At 40.4% G+C, this 17,667-nt stretch overlaps 2 protein-coding genes across 4 annotated transcripts in view; one reads left to right on the top strand and one right to left on the bottom strand.

The window, feature by feature from the left end:
* Positions 1-249: 249 nt before the first annotated feature.
* On the top strand, positions 250-2,000 carry ANKRD37 (ankyrin repeat domain 37; the record flags this gene model as incomplete). The annotated part of the gene is made up of 4 exons (XM_014521492.2): positions 250-282; positions 464-555; positions 1,255-1,484; positions 1,859-2,000. Coding segments are annotated over 4 exons (378 nt in total), but the record flags the coding sequence as incomplete, so codon positions are not given.
* Positions 2,001-3,144: 1,144 nt separating this feature from the next.
* The window catches only part of UFSP2 (UFM1 specific peptidase 2), a 27,261-nt gene continuing 12,738 nt past the window's right edge, over positions 3,145-17,667 (bottom strand). For all 3 annotated transcript variants that reach the window (XM_006015891.3, XM_014521681.2, XM_025208014.1), the window contains 5 exons: positions 16,311-16,475; positions 12,799-12,923; positions 11,293-11,369; positions 7,683-7,807; positions 3,145-3,281 (listed from right to left, as the gene is read on the bottom strand). In XM_006015891.3, the coding sequence (XP_006015953.1) occupies positions 3,195-3,281; positions 7,683-7,807; positions 11,293-11,369; positions 12,799-12,923; positions 16,311-16,475 (579 nt within the window). In that variant the 3' untranslated portion in view covers positions 3,145-3,194. The remainder of the gene's footprint in view (positions 3,282-7,682; positions 7,808-11,292; positions 11,370-12,798; positions 12,924-16,310; positions 16,476-17,667) is intronic.

Below are 17,667 nucleotides of genomic sequence, written 5' to 3'. Positions count from 1 at the left end.
CACACCAAACAGTATGATCGCGCGGACCGCCCTTCGCCTCTGCCGCGCCCCCGTGCCCCTTGCTTGGCTCCGGGTGAGCCTCTCTCCGGGTGAGCCCGCTCTTGCCCTGCTCGCAGCTGCCCCCACTGGCGGCCGTGGCGGGGGAGAAGCCTGGCGTCGCCCCCCGCCTGGCCCTTTCCTCGGGGCACGGGCTGGAGGCTGGGCGCGCGGCCCGGGCTCGGTCCCCTGCTTTCCTGCCAGCGGGGCTGACACTTGAACCGTCTGAAACTGAGCCCTGACAAAGTAAGGGGAAGCAGGAAAAAGGAACCAGCTTCAGCCTCAGCTCGGGACAGGCTTTTAGACCCTTTCTGGACTAACGATCACCCGGACTCGTAGCTTTAAATATTGATGGGAAAAGCTTGTAAGCGTTTCCTCCCTCTTAACCAGAAGCTCTTTTTTTTTTTTTTCTTCCTTCGGTGTTTAGGACTGCCTTGGGGAAGCACTAATTCATAAGGCAGCTAAAGTTGGGAGCCTGGAGTGTCTCGCTCTGCTGGTGGCCAGCCACGCCAGAATTGAGTGAGTAGACAGCTACAGCCAACCAGTTCATGGGTTAGCCTTCAAAGCACCTTCTGCTAGGGTCTTTAGACATGAACACAAAATTAATTTAATGCAGAAATTTCTCACAGATGTTTAGGGTCAGAAGGGACCTTAGTACATCGAGTGCAACCCCCTGCCCTGGGGAGGAAAGAGTCAGCCAGGTGCTTGTCCAGTCTCCTCTTGAAGACCCCCAAGATAGGGGAGAGCACCACCTCCCTTGGAAGCCCATTCCAAGTTCTCCTGTTCAAACTTCATATTTGGTCCATAAGCATGAGTGCAACCTGCCTGTGCACACTTATGTTTAAAAAAAGATTCGTAAAAAAAAAAAAGTGTAATCACCATAGCCGTTATATATGCACATAGTTTAATTGTACTATACACACAGTTTAATTGTTTCAGTTTTGGTTTAGAGGAAGAAACCTCTTTGCCACAGCTGTTGGGTGGAGCTTAACCGATACATTATTCCTTTAGTAGATGAGCTTTCCATTCCATCTCCTATTTTTCTGTTCTCAGCCATTTTTTCTTCATGCCTTATACCTTAAATAATTTCCTGTTCCAATTTATCTGCAACTTTATTTCTGTTCCTCTCAAGATTTTAGCTAGGAATGATGGTGAATGCCTGGTCCTAGGCACTCTAAATTTGAATTGACCGCTAGCTGTTCATTTTGTGTGTTTCAGCCTGTGCAATAATGATGGGCAGACAGCAGAAGACATAGCGCTGGCTGCTGGATTTCTGGAATGTGCCAAGTTCCTCACAACAATTAAACGTACTCGGAACATGAAACTGAGAGAACAATCTGGCTACTCCTTCAGTGACAATTGTCGGTTGCCAAGAGAGGCTCCAGCTGGTCAGAAAAGAGAATCTGGAATTCATGGACCAATAAACAGGAAGAGAAGAAGATTAAATGGTATGTACCTTATGGCTTTATCTACCTTAAATATTAAGACACCTTGGGCTAGGATAAACCCAAGTTTATACTTACATGCATTACCTAATTTTTGTAATAGATATATAGTGGTGGTAGTGATGGTTAGACCTTTTCCTATGCGTTTATACAAAGATGACTTAGGCTCTGTAGAAAAAATAAATGATCTAAGAAGATATTTCCCACAGAAAATAAAAATGGTTACATGAAGTCTCAGGTAGCCATATACTGTTATAGAAGTTGTTTTATAGTTAAGGAGAAAGAGAAATGCTGAGCAGCGCTCTCTCACTACAATTCTGTGTTTTAATTCATATGAAGCCTTTTTATAAATAAACTTCTTAATTTTATTTGACCAGATCTTGTGTCCGACTGCAACTAGGGAAACCTGCAACTGTGAAAGGAATCTTTAAGAAGAATCTGAAATCTGCAGACATGGTATTGGACTATAAACTAAGCAGCCCAATATAGACAGTTTTGCTATCCCCTTCTGAGAAGGAGGAAACACTACTTTTTTTTTACTTCTTGGAGAAGACCGATTGTTTTTCTAGAATACTTCTATTCATACAGCTGTAAAGTGTGTATATATGTATGTGTAGACCACTTATAATATACGTATAGCATACTCTCTTCTTGGATCTTTCCTTTAAGTTTACAATACTTAGGACTTAAACTGTTTTCCTCTACCCCTCCTATCCAAAGCTCTGTATACAAGGTAATAACAATTAGAAAAATAACATTGTATACTATAGCAGCTCTACCATCTGTCATGTTTTGTGATACTACTAGATGCTGTTGAAAAGTTGCCTTACTTCACTATGGAGCCAAAGCTAGTCTACACAGTTCTGGCACCGTAATCAGGAATAGAAATATTTTTCATGTAAGTAAAGCAATGACAGTTCCTACTGACTCAAGAACCACTTCAGTAATTGCAAGGAGACACCCTTCCTGTGAACTGTGGCGGTTCAAAGAGAAATCTCTAGTACAGGCCAACAAGGAAAATATTTTTAAAAGCAATACACCCCTTTAGTGTTTACTAAATGTATGCATCTATTTGTCTTAAACTACTACAATTAAATAGCTAAACGTATAGTAATGCAGCCTCACTGGTTAATCTATAACAATGCGGAACTATTATTATTATGTATGGCACCCCTAGCACTTGTACCATGACTGACAGCAATAGGTCACACATTCCATTATTCATAATTCTGGGAAAATCCTAGCCAGAGCATGCAATAAAATAGTCTCCAAGAAGCTGTAGGAGGTTAAGGTGAAGAGCCACTTGTAATCAGGAGCTGCAGTATATTATGTATCACTGCTAAAGGTTGAAGGAGCAGACACAGACTTTGCAAAACACTGAAGAATGCTTTGTGTTGAAAAATGCTTTATGAATAACTCTCTCTTAGTCCAGCCAGGTGGAAATGGAAAGGTCAGCTTCTTAATAAAAACAGAATTAAATACAAATTATTTTTTTTCACTTTTTAAACATTTTTATTTACAAAGGCTTGCCTAATCTCCACAGAAAATATTCAAATATTATTTCTACTTCAACTTGGCTTTGACTGACAAAATACTATTTCAGCTGAAAAGAAATGAAGGTTTTCTAAAAACCTTGCAAGTTCATTTTAAACAAGCCAGCTGTAACTATATTGACTAATAAGTCTGGCTTAATGTGATATTTAGAACTGGAATTTATATTGTTTTTGGTCTCTGAGGCAGGCACAGGTTATAATAAGCATCTTTGCTCCAAAAGTCTGGACCCTTCCATCCACACCAACCCTGTAAAGAAAAAAGCAAAATACAATTCTCTGTAAGACAGGTTTACAGTCAAAAAGGCCTTGTCATTACATCTGAAAATTGTCATTATGCCTATACTGAATTAATTGAACTGCAAAGTTTCTACTTTTGATTGGCCCAACAGCTAATAAGCTGATTAACCCCACTTGCTACTTTCTGTTCTGAAGATGATGATTTCAAACCATATATTATGTTTCTTTTTTAATTCTGTATCAAATCAAGTATTATCAAACTATGTTTTCAAAAATAGACAAGTCTGCTTTGAAACTTCTTGGAACTTTACAGCTGTTAAACATTTACATGTGAAGTTACTTTTATCACATGAAGTTTTATTCAAGTCATTGAGACACCTCACTTGCTTAAAACTTAGCACCAGTAAATACTTGTGGGGTTGGGGCTGTAATTAGTAATTACTAGTTACACCAAATGCAAAAAATGGAGCCTACAGACAGAAAGCTAGGTACCAAAAAGACCGAAACATTAGGCATTTCAAGCGCCCAACAGGAGCGTCTGGTCCTGAGTGGAATCTAGATTCAGGGCACAGGAGAGTTAGGTACTTCAAAAAAGCATCCAAAGCAGCTAGTACTCTAAGTAAGAAGCCACCTTAAGTTAGCATGCTCAGTGTGCAGCTGATGACAGCTACATCTTAAATTCATACGCAAATCATGACATCAGTCAGTGGTAGCCCCCTGCTTTGCCTTGCCACTGATTCCCTTCACTGCCAACTAATGATAGACATGGGAATCAGCAGAGGCAGCTGAAGTAGGGGGGCATGCGAGAGCTTGATTTTACTACTGGGGGGCTGTAAACCCATGAGGTTTGGGAAATGCTGGGAAAGCAACAGTCATAGACAAAGACAAATGAAGGGAAGATGCTGCACTTCTCACAAACCTTGTTACTACTTCCCCAAACAAATTCAGCTATTTGAATTGCTCTTAAGATGGTGCTTTTCAAGGTAGTTCAGATAACCATGGATCTATTGTATTTTATTATTTTAGTTAACTATGAATGTTCAATACCATGACCAGACCAGTCTCAGGGCTTGAAAAAAAACCCTAAAAACCTGCTATGCTAGTGAGGAGCAGCTATAAAAGGGGAATAGAGTAGTGTGGGTCTCCGTGACTTGTTGAAGCACAATGCCCAAATTTAGCTTCTGGGCAGAAAGAGCAGGCTGGGATTCTTATCCAGGTGTTTTTTCTGGGCCCTAGTTGGGTGTCCTGTTTTTTAACTCAAGCTCCTATTTAAATAGGTTTACTAAAGCTGAGGCTGCAAAAAAATATGCTCTAACTGTGTCTCCTGAAGTCCAGAGTCTTCCGCTGCCACAGTGAAAATACTACTCTGGAACCCTTCCATTTTCACAGTCTCCCATTTTTAAGATCCCTTTCTTACTGAATAGTTCCAATTCCTACCACTCCTTCTTGTAATTCTCCGGAACAGCTATGGCGTGACTCACAGTCATCCAACCTGCAGGATGAACTGAAGTGAAACCCACTGATGCATTTCACTCTGCCACAACTTGGCAAAGCTAAGAGAAACAGCGAAGACACTGAAACTGCCAGTCTGCAGACTCAGAACACTATTATGTGGTTAGCTTCTGAGATACAAGGACTACACAATTAAGAGCCAAGTGATATCCACAAAGTTTTGTGGGTACTTGCTCAAATTGGCTTTAAAAAGAAAAAGCTCTTCAAGTATTCTCAGTCTTTTATAATCTTACAGTTCTTTTGCACTGCCTGAAAGAGTCTTTGAACGCTTAACAGCTTCTCTCTCTTAAGGAAGGATGTTTAGCTAAAAGGCCTGTTTCATACCCCATTTTAACGTATGGGGTATGAAACAGGCACCCGGGGGGGGGGGCCGCTAAAGGAACCTTTTTTTTTTTTTTAAACAGATTGGCCAAGCTGGTTCTGGTCCAAAGTGACCAAAACAAAAACTTAGCAAAAATCTAAAGAAACATTTGAAAAACTGCATTTGAATGGGCTTCTCAGCATAAACTACTGCTACCAATTTAAAGATGCAGACCCAAGACATACCTGCCCAAGGGTAATTTACCTCAGATTTTACTCTGAAGTAAAATTACATCTGCATTCATGGCGGATGTATGATCAGTTCTTTAGTGGTAGCTGTTTGAAAGCACCACAGGGTCAAGTATAAGATCTTAGGGGTCTTATACTTAAGCTCTTAGGGGTCTTGGAGTCTAGTGGATATTTCTGGTAAATATTTAGACCCTAGTAAATGCCTTGCAGTAGCAGGGAATTTTCCTTCTTTATTTGGTTACTTGATCCTAACTTTTTTTAATCTCAGCTTTACACACTGTTATACAGATAAACAGAGGTCAGATGCAGATACTGATGTCCAAAGTCCCCACAATGAGAGGGAAGTCACTAGGTATGATATGCCCACATGACACCAGCTAGTGAACCATACGAATTTGACCTCAAAATGCCCAACTACCAGACCATCTCCTGGAATCCTCAGCCCTGAGTTTGATGCCTAGGCTTGGAACAAGTTAGAAAAGCAAAATACGTGAAGATGCCTGTCACCCTAGCCTGGTAAAAAATCCTGCAAGATATGCTGCATCATCATCTGGATTGTCTATAGAAGTATTAAATAATATAGAATCAATCCTAGGGGAACCCTAATAGAAACAAATCCAACCAGTTATATTTTCCAATTGAGCGGCATGTTGAGATGTTAGTGACCTATCTATTGTCTACTTTATCTAAAGCAGTGGTTCTCAAAGTTTTTAGACTCAAGGCACCCTTTGTTAGACTCAATGCACCCCATCATAACTTTTGTGAATTGAGCAGTACCCCATTAAAAAAAGTAATTTATTACAGAGCATATCTCCTTGAAAAGGGGAGCAGGAAGTGGGGGTGGAAAAATGGCCAGGCAGACAAGAGCCTGAACCTGCACTTATCTCCTTGAACCTGCTTATGTCCTCACACTTCAAAAGATCTTGTGGCACCCCAGGGTGCATTGGCATCCTGGTTGAGAATCACTGATCTAAAATGTGCCCATTAATTCCCTATAATGCAGTCTCCTTGATCAAAATGCCATATGGCATAGAATCAAATGACCTGGAGAAATCCAGATATAGTACTGCATATCAACAGAGTTGCTCTTATCAACCAGATTATACCTGTCTGAACAAACAGGTTTGTTTGACAAATTCAGTTTAATAAAATTATGCTGACTGGTATTAATATATTTTTGCTTCTAATTCCAAAAGTGTGCCAAATGATCATGATTAACTTCAGACTAGCTGGCCCACAGTTCCTTGGGTCATCACTTTTATTCTTCTTAAATACTGGAACTTCACAGTTTTATTACTGTTTTCACATCATTTTTTTTTTTTTTTTAAGGTGGCTCCTTACCAGTTTCTTGGATAGGCTTTGGTCATATCCATTTGTATTGGGGGACAGACAAACTTAATTGGGAAGGAGGGGGTGAGGAGCGATAGTTTTGGGTCTTTGAACCCTTTGCTCTTTTTAAAAGTATAAATGATTTGTCTTATCAGTGCAAAAAAAAAAAAAAAAAAGATGGTTTCCTAATTTAAGGTAAAATTTCTCCAAAAATACTGGTATTAGTTTGTGTGTGTATAAATTATGATAGGTCACACAACACCCAGTAAAAATGTAGCACCACTGGGACTGTTCAGTCTGTAGGTAAGTAAAGAACATTTTCACCTACTGTGAACTTAACTGTTCTAAGAACCTCCACTTTTCCTTTAGCCAATTTAAGCTCCAGAGGTCAGGAGTATTTAAACCAGTAGTTAGCAACCTTTTTATACTCTAGGCACCCCTCATTGGACTTGAGGCACCTGCCTCATCCAGGACTTATCTGCTTAGTCTATCTGTTTATCTCCTAACACTTCACTTATCTCCTCACATCTCATGGAACCCTTCAAAAGATATGGAGGCACCCTAGGGTGCCACAACATCCTGGTTGATAATTACTGGTCTAAAACTGTATGTTAAACTGGTACGTGTGTTCAGCTGACCTACAGACTGGTTGTTATAGACAGGATCAGTGTTTCCTTCATAGTACAGCTCACTTCTCCATCTAAGTCTTGAGCAACCTATGCAGGAATGACTCATACATAAACCATTTAAATCTCAAATGACTTCCTTTTCTGGCTAAAAAAAAATTGCTTGCATGCAAGTGTGTGCAAGGGAGAGAGAGAGAGAGAGAGAGATTTGTGCGCATGTAACATATAATAAATTATAAATATATCTAAATGTTGTACACTAAAGAGTTTTAAGAGAAATTAAATTATTCTGTCAAAAGCCTGAAGATCTCTTTCAATACTGGTCATATTATGTTAATATATATAGGTTGCCAAAAAACAAAACAAAATGAAACAAAACAACTTTAGACTCTCACCTTTTCTAAGATAACAGTCAGATCTTCTGCTCCTGTGTAATGTGGGTCTAGAATCAAAAATTTTATGTTTCCTGTAATTTCATTCCATGCCACTCCCAGGATTGTGTGAGCCAAAACACCTCCACCTGGATTAAAAAAAATGTATTGAATTATTCAGAACTGTACTCTTCGATAGATTTGCATTTTATCTTTTGTTTATCAATGTATAGAGAGGTAGGTAGTTGTGTTAGTCTGAAGTCAGGCAGAAGTCAAAGTAGAGGTACACCTAATAGACTAACTGAATTAGAGATGCTTAAGCTTTCATGAGCAAGAGCTCACCATCAGATACTATCATAAGCATGCTATCACAGCATATGATGAAGCAAACTGTGGCTCATGAAAGCTCTGATTCAGTTAGTTTATAAAGTGCAGCTCTACCTTGTCATTTGGGTATGTTCATGCTTTAGGTTTGCAGACATAGACCTATGTGTAGCTTTCTTCTCAAGGGTATTAAAAAAAAAAATCATACTGGAACTATAAACATAGCCAAACTGAGGACAATATTGTACAAAAAAAGCAGAGCTTACTACAAAAGAAATTTAACATATCACTAATTTGGTTTCTTAAAGTCTCTCCTATGTCAGCACTACCTAATATAACCCTCAGCAGCTCTATGGGATAAAGATAAGAACTTATCAAATATACTTGTTTTGTCCATTCTCTGTAAAAAAGGTCAGTTCTAAGGGGAAACCAGCATGAGAAACTTCCCCAAAAATAAATGCTAAAATCAAAACAATACGGTAATTAACAAATTGTAAGCAGTAAATACAAAGATAAGAAAACTAATACACACACACACACACACACACACAAAATTGGAGCAAATATTATTGTGCACACACCATGGTTAGCTTTTAAACACATTTAAGATGGTATTTAAAAGGACACGTGTTAAAGGACCAAAAGGCAAATAGCACCTGTCTACACCTCATCTCTCCACCAGGAGGTTACAAACTGGGTGACCAGCCTGAGGCCAGTATGGAGTAGAAGAAACCAAATTATATTTCAGTATTTATTTTCTCCTACTGACTTGAAGACATGTCTAGACACCTTGTACTCCAAAAGCAGCATCTAAAAATCAAATACATTATGGTAGGTACTTGCCATGGAGATTCTCTGCATATTTTGACTGTAGCATACCTTAAAAACTTAATCAGTGTTTCTCTACACAGGCAGAAAAAAAGTTTAAATGTAGTGTCTCTCCACTAATGCTATACACCTCCCTCTTTGGCCAAAGTTATATAACAAGTTACTGGAATAGGCCAAGAAGTCTGATGGAGGGGTAACATCTTTAACTACATAGCATGTCTTAATGCCTTCTATCGCTGTGTAGCAGAAAGCCCCCTTTTCCTCTTGCCTGCATTTGCTCTCCCTTCTTTGGATATGTTTCTCTTTTTCTACCTTTCTTCCTTCCTCTTTCTTTCACTTTAAGATAAGGAATTGTGTTTTAAAATGTGTATGTGTGCATTTTGTGTCTCCCCTTGTAGTTTGGTATTTTTATCTATTTGTGCGCCATGGCATTTGTAGCTTATATTTTATACTCCTCACCTTTCAACTTTCAACTAAATGTGTTTTAGTAAGTTATACATTGTAACAATGTTAACAAGGGCAGGAATCAAACTGTCCTTCTCTGTATCAGGCTGGCCCCTGAAAGAGCGAGTGAATCAGTGATTGAATGTGTAACAAGGTAGCACACAGCAATTAACACCTGGGAAGCTGCAGATCAACCAAGGGAAGAAATCAATAGAAGACAATGTAACAACCGGGAAATCTCTAAACGTCACTGATCAAAGGCTAGAAGCCCTGGCCTGAGTTAATCAACGCCAGAGACCAACTTCTGGGCTGAATATCTCCAGATCAACCGTTCCCAGAGCCCTATTCAAAATTCATCAACGGACTCCCAAACCTGCACGTACATGCGGACGACCCCTGGGGCTGACAGATGCCGTCCAGTAGCCACCGAGAGGGGGGAAGTCCCACGAGGGTCAATGACCCCTGGATTGGGCAAACCTGAAAACTGGGGAGTCACCAAAGTCTGCCAGGGACAGATAAAAGGCAGTGAAAAGTGACCCTCAGTGGCGCCCTCTTGATCTCCAACTCGACCAGCCCTGCCCAGCCAGAAGGACCAGCCGGCGACCCCCTTCTGGAAGATAACACCACACTGAAAGAAGCCTTGTGTGTGTGTGTGTGTGTGTGTGTGTGTGGACCAGCCCCAAGGTTTATGATTACAGTGTTTCAATCCGCCTAATAAACTAGAATTTTAAGGATCCCGAGTTGGACATTTTGTAGCCAACAGCTGATTTTCCCGTAGAAGTTTCAGAAACAGAGAAAATAAATTTCAGTTCTTAGATCCTTCATAAAAGGATAAATTTTACTGTCCAGATGTACCTGCCTCCATCACTCCTCCAGTTGCTCTTCTGATAATGTGGGAAGGAGCTGAATTTCTGAACCAGAGAGAGTGGCAGCTAAGAAATTCACTCAGTTTGTTGGAAGCATGGTTTTGGACTTTGCTTTCACCAGCTTGCAACAATAGGAGAAGGTATTCTGTGGCGTTTGTTGGCTCCAGTCTTATGAGCTTTTTAGCAATTGATTATATGTAGAGGAACGTGGAAGACCACCCCCTTCCTCTAACTACTGCCACAGTGATTCAGTATGCTAACTGCCACTAAAATATCACAAGAAGGAATGTAAAGGAGCAGGGATCTTTGAGGAAAATGACAGAACTTAACTGCATATTAAAAAAATGTCTACAGTCAGAGGGTAACATTAATGCTTCCTGTGACAAAGCCAAGTATAATGTGCATCACAATGGGATTTTTTGCAGATGTAATTTAGCAGAGGGACACTGGCCTCTGCCCAGCACTCTGTGAAGATAGCAGCCTTAATTCTATTCTGCCTCTAAGTGACATTTATACTGCTTTTATGCATCTGAGTCATTAATCTCAGTCCTATTCCACCCTGCACAGCAACATCAAACCACTACAATGCAGAGATTACTTATACATCTCCGTTTTGATCTGGAAAGATCCCTAAGCAACTTGGCTTTCTAGCCTTCTATATATGCTTGAAAACCATCCAAAGTGAAAACAATCCTAGACACCTGCCTCTACCCAAGATCAGTTGTGATTTAGTTCCATCTAGAAATGTATCAACTCCTAAATCAGGAGATACATAAAACGGAACCTATCTCTATAGCAAAGCAAGGAGGGAGCCCTAGTTTCTGCCTGCTGCTACCAGTGTGTGGTCTTTCTAATGACAATTTAATTAAAAAAAAAAAAAATCAGATTGATCTCAGCAAGCCAGCTCTATACTAAACTTGGGAAGCTAGGTAACACTGACAAGCTACCAGACAGACTAGCTTTTCATGGTCCTCCAGTTTGCAACAGGGAATAAGTGAACTTCAGTTAATCTGGCATTTTAATTAAACTCTTGTATAATACATTCAGGTTGAATTAGATACTCAGAAGTTCTACTGCATCACTAAGTAGTTATATGTTTTTATGTGAGAATGAAAATGAGCAGAAATAGTCCACAAACATTTGCAAGCATTCTTCATTATCAGTATGCTTACCAATCATAACTGGAGTTCCTTCAGTCTTGAAATGATTAGCAAGTTCTCTTCCCTGAGAAGCTAACTCAGAACCCTGGCTAGGTAAGAAACACATTATTGTTAGCATCCTTACTAGCATCTTATGCACAGTGAGGTTGGGGGGGAGGGCGGGGGGCGTAATGAGGTCTGCATGGCCCTCTGCCACTCAGAAGTCACACTGCCCTACTTTACAGCAAATTTTCTAAGAGTTGTAGCATTTACAGTAAACATCTTAGATGTTCTATTGGAAGAGTCAGGTTTGCAATGGAAGTGGGTTGTTAGCTGGGAAAAACTGGATACTACAATTTAAGGCCATAAAACACCCAAGAATGGTGAAGACATTGTGACAAGGAAACATGTTCAGGAGATCTGATGATTTTATCTAGATCTGCACATTTCTGTGTGACTAGTAAAGTTACAAAAAACCCACAAGTCTAGGCAGCCATCTGTTTGAACCATTACATGTTCTGGAAAAGGTGAAGTTGTAAACCCAGACTGTCCACAAGGTAAGAGCTCTGGGGAAGGGTGTTTTCGAGTTGTGTGTGGGCAGGTGATCAACACCAGTATCAGGGCCTAAGGCAACCGAGCTGAAGTCCCATTTCTGGGAACTGGTAAAACAGCATCTAGAAAGCATGCAGAGCATCTAAAGGAAGAACAAGTGCTACAAGATAGAGAAAACTTTACAGCACAAACTACTGAAGAAATGAATTAATTCCCTGACATTTAGAATTAGTACCACCATGCTCTTTTAGGAGAGCTGTAGTAGAAATCAGTCTAAATGGAGATAACTAACAAGTTTGTCTGGCTGGGGTCATCCTGCATACTATATTACTATAGAAAGTGGAATCTAGGGGAGTTTGTATGCATGACAGTAACACTTTCATAGGGTAGTTAGAAGGCTGTGCATCCTTGCTCTTTTCCTAAAATATGTTTAGTTAGTTTAGTGCCAAATTTAGCCAGATTATTGGACCTAGAAGCTAAAGTTCTTTTTTCCTCTATTACACAAATTAAGGACAGATACTAATAGTAAGAACTATTCATATGCCCCTACAAAACATGATACAAATTAGAACTGAAGAAACTAGCTCTACAGATGAAAAAATAAATTATTTTTCATGTTCATACACTTAAGCTCTCCGAATGACATTGTCAACAAGTGCATCTGTTGAGAGGTAGTGCTTGTAATGGAGCACTGAAACTGGACACACTTCCAGCTCATGTTATTTAGGCCACTAAACTGTTTATAGTAAATGCAGACTTAGGTCCCAGTCCTGCAGGAAGCACTTCACAAACAGACATCCTGCATTTAAACAGAACTCTACTTTCTTCACATGAAGGACCAAAATCCTCCTCTGGATATGAATTCATGACTATGTAATGCAAGATTCAATATCTCACTTCTCTATATTTTCTTAAATTAGCATTCCTATATTACTTCCCTCTGAAAAATAACACCAAGCCACAAAATTAGTAAATAATGGTAGTTACCTGACAAACAGTATTTTTGATGTTACTCCCAGTAACTGATTCAATACAAGTTGTACCTCAATAGAGCCAATCCACTGCCGTGATCCAACAAATGCTGCTGGTTTGTCTCCAACGTCAACTAGGGCCTTTATAACCACCACCAGAAAAAGAAACAGTATGTAATAAACAGTTCTTCAGTTTCTGTCTATAATACACACTTAATTTTTATATACCACAACCTTTTTGGAACCTAATGTGCCAAAAGTAAAAACAGCTATTAAATATGGGTACGACTGATTTAACAACAAAACATCCTGTTTAAATATAGTAACAATTTGCATTCAGGTCTGGAAATATTATGTATACACCACCTAAGAACAACGTTGCTTAATTTCTACATATCTATAGATTAGAATACCATCTTAAATATTATACATAAGGAGAATGCTAGTTACAGTGTCTAGTTTTGCTTTGACTTTCCTTCAAACACATTGTTTTGAGAATGTTTATAATCTATGAGAAATTCTGTGCATGTAACTGTCACAACCCAAGGGTGTGATTTTGTTTGTGTGTGCTTCGGCACTGCTAAATTATTTCCCGCCACTCGGAGCTTTCTTTGCAGGGTGCATTTCTTAGCTGCAAAGAGAAATGCACGGTGCAAAGGAGTTCCTGCCATTCGCATGCAAATTTGTGTCCCACTATTGGCCAGTTCTAAATTATTCCCACGTGGCGGCTAGTGATTGGCTTGCTAGCCGTATAAGAGGCTTGAGTGGTTTCCGTCCAAGTTGGAGGACTCCACAACCATCTGGAGGAGGAGAACTTCACGTCTCGTGAAGATCTCTAAGCGCTGCGGAGCCTATTGGACCCAGCGTATACCTTGAGAAGGCTATAGGGGTCTGATCAACCTCTGGCCTCTCCCCGTCGCCAAACGATCCCTCGACAAACCCCTTCCCTGCGCGCAAGTTCCACGGAGCCTAGCAAACTTCGTGTGAGTGTATCCAGAGCTCTTTCTCCGAGTTGTTTTCTTCGGTTGACACGACGGGCTCGCGTGTTTAGAGCCTTCAACTGGATTGGGCTAGAGGTTCACGTGGAAGGAACTCTTGTCCGCCTCTCTTCTTTTCTGTCTGTAACTGCAACTCGAGCAAGTTTTCCTGCCTGCACCGCGACCATCTTCGGTGTAAGTAAAATAATCTTTAATCAACCGCTAAGCGTCCGTGCCTAATTCTAGCCCGCCGGTCTGCATTCCCCGACCCGCGTGCCAGGGCTGCTGGCCACAGCCCGCCGTGTGCCCCCGAGAACCTCGGACTGCTCCCGGCCCACACAGTAACCTTATTGCAGATTAATCTAAAAATCTTAACTGTATATTTAAACAGAAACCACTATGATTTTTATATTCCCTGTACAACTTGCTTCCAATTTCTGTGCATAAAGAAACTGAAAATGATACCCCTGGCCCATTTTTATTCCTTCCAACAAAAGCAGATCTATTTCATCGTCAAGTGGGTTCACAGTTAACATTTCAGCTGCTTTTGACTTTTAAATCTGATGGAGCTAAAGATACAGATAGAAAGGATGGCCTAAATGCCAACTATTATTGTAGAATATGAATACTTTGAAGTCACCATCATGTAGAGTCCGAGGGACTTCTGTGCTATGGTGCTGAGCAGCAAAGTTCCCAACTTTCAGGCATCTGATCCCCACTGGAGAATCCAAAGCTCAGAGATAGTCACCTCAGACTTCAGAGACCATAACAATCCATCTGAAGCTAGGTGCCCAAACCCTTTCTTTCAAAAGTTAAGCAGGTGTTGCTCTTTTTAGAATACAGCCAGCGGAAGACAACTTACGCTTCTCTCCATGACCCAGTCTGCTCTGGGGGTTTACAGAAGGAAAGGAAATGGGTGTTACCAGCATGCTGCCACCACAGTTGCCACCTCCCCACCAACCTTTAACCAATAATTCACTGACAAGAGCATTCACGGAGATCTGGGTTTGACTCCCACCTCTGCCTGAGAAGATTTCAATCCATATTTCCCATATCCCAGACATGCACTTCAATCACCAAATTATAGGGTATTCTAGGGTTAAGTTCTCACCATCCCCTTTTATTGGAACTTGTCTATGTTGCAAGGACTAATTAAATATTCACTGAATGAGGGAAGGAGACAGAAAAAATGACTTCACAATACAGTACAGGGGTGTCAAAATTCAGTCTGTGGGCTGCATCTGGTGCTGCCCCTGGGCTACAGCTGACTCAGGTCACACACACTGGATCAGCCCTGCATACAGAGCCCAGGATGCTGCAGGGTGCTGCAGTTACACACAGCCAAGGGTGCTGCAGTTACACACTGGCCCTGGTCAAGTGCCCGCAGGGCTAGCCATTCACCTTTCATTTGGCCTGTCCCACACCACTTATCCATTCGGTAGGGCCAGATGAGTTTGACACTCTGGGTATAGTGATTAGGGCATGTACTAGTGAAAGAGACAGACACAGGTTTGGTTTTCTGCTTCAATTAACATAAAATAAAATAAGGAAACAGTAAAATAGGCACCTAGTAACTCAGCACTATCAAGAATGAAGAACTCCTGGACTCCTGTGCCCAGAAGCAGATATTTTGACAGAAAAAAACTTTACTGATTAAACTTAGGCTCCTATGAACTCAGATGCTGTTAGGGTTAGGAAGCAATTGAACAGAGATTTTTGACTTGTCTATAGGTGTAGGTGAGCAGAACGTGAATCTCTTGCCTTCTTTCGTGCAGTTAGCCACATGTTGCTACATGCTTCTTACATACATAAATAAATCACAAAGCCCTACTTTCATGAGACTTTAAAGACAAACTTTCAAAGTGTTGCTTTGGATGAATAGTGCTACTTAAACATGTATTCTTTCTCCAAAAATGCTTACACAAGCAAATATATCAAGACATGCATATAGATCTCTCTCAAAGAGTGAAAGAATGTTAATTCCAGGAACATTTAAAAAGAAACAAAAATCCTCTCATGCTCAATGGTGGGACAAAAAGGTATCTTAACTGATTTTAACATGATGCATTGGCCCCTCTGTCCTCACACCTCGCAAACACTGCAGGTTCATGCTTTGCTTTTATATTACAATTTGAGCATCTAAGAGAATATTATCCCAAATAAATTAAATCCAAACAGGTCTGTTTTGAACTAAAGGACAGCTATTTTTATGCCATTTACTATAAAATTACACATACACACACACACACACTTTAATTATTATCATTATTATTTTTCCCTAACCTTTGTAACAAAACTTTCTACAAGTAATGCTTCTGAGGTCTTACATAACCTGGTGAGTATCAAATATGAAAAAAAAAATTAGAGACCACCATCACAAATTAGCATCATGGTCACAATATCACTCCAACACTACCATCACAAATTAAAATATTTAAACATTCGTTTTACAGAGCACTATAAAAATGAATGAAATATTATTAACAACAAATTCTATAGCATTATCTAGAGGAATAAGTAAATACTTGTGAAATGCAGCCCATTTCTGTACCTGCTGAATCTCCTGGTGTGTTGGTATCAGTCTGTCTGTGTACCCCTGATGTCTGAACCACGAACAGATAGTCTGCAAAGACCGGTAGGCACAACCCCAGCCATTATCATCTACCCGATCCTGCATATAATGGTGATAACTGTACACACCATGTACCACACACACCTGTACAGAAAAAGAATACATTACTGAATAACAGAGGAAATAAGAGTCTGGGGAAACATATACAAAAGATTCATCGTTTGTTTTTGGTGCTTGTGCTGTTGATTATCAAATTAAGGATTAGGTTTCTTAGAAGAATAATGAATGTGTAAATCAGGTGTAGGACTTCTTACTATTCCATCCTCTGTAATATCTTGGAGAGTTGTTTTTATTTTTTTATAAGAACATGCTTTTAGTATTTTTCTTTATAATTCAATATTCATCCTTTAAAATATACCATTGATCTTTAATGTCTACCTATCATTGAATTTTTAAATAATTTTATGTAAATTTAGAAACAGTGAAGCATAGTTTTAGTTGATATGCTAAAGACTTCTGTTATAGGAAAAATTCAAATCTAATGAATTCTAGAGGCCAGTTAAGTGACAGAACAGGCATTTCTGATCCAGCTCTAGAATAAGGGTACCATGTACCCTGTCGATCAAAGTGCTGTGCATTATCTTAACAGGTCACAGTTACACCTGCAGTTCTTTTTGGCCAATCATTATCAGTTGCTTGAATGTTTTATTTCATACTGTAGCCCCTATTCACAGTGCAAAAATTTAACAAAGACATTAGGCCAAGCATTTAACAAAATACTTGTAAATGAAAACTGTTGGGTATACTTATACATGTAAAATGTCAGCAGCAGAACCTGAAAGAGCTGCAAGATCTGTAGAGCAAATCCATGCAATTTTCTTGCTCCCGCAGGCAACACAGGCTCAACTGCAGCTACCACCCCCGCTCTCCCCAAGACAAAACGTAAAGTGTTTGTTGTGGGAGACTCCCTCCTGAGGGGGACCGAGGAGGTAATCTGCCACCCTGACCCCTTAGCCCAGGAAGTCTGCTGCTTCCCAGGAGCCTGCATCCAAGACATTGCGGAGAGGATCCCTAAGCTCCTCCAACCCACAGACCACTATCCCATGCTCCTTATTCATGTGGGCACCAATGACATGGCTCGGAGCGCTCCCAGCCGGGTCATGAGGCGCTACAGGGATTTGGGAGTGGGGCTAAAGGGTCTGGGGGCACAGGTGGTGTTTTCTTTGATCCTCCCAGTCTTGGCGTACGGGCTGAGGAGGGAGAGGAAGATTCAGGTAGTTAACCAAAGACTGCGGTGCTGGTGTCACTGGGAAGGCTTTGGCTTCAATGACCACAG

The sequence above is a fragment of the Alligator sinensis genome, unplaced genomic scaffold (assembly GCF_000455745.1).
Source record: "Alligator sinensis unplaced genomic scaffold, ASM45574v1 scaffold528_1, whole genome shotgun sequence".
In the NCBI taxonomy this organism is placed as follows: Eukaryota; Metazoa; Chordata; order Crocodylia; family Alligatoridae; genus Alligator; species Alligator sinensis.
Note: the sequence above shows the minus strand (reverse complement) of the source record. Positions and strands in the feature narration are given on the sequence as shown.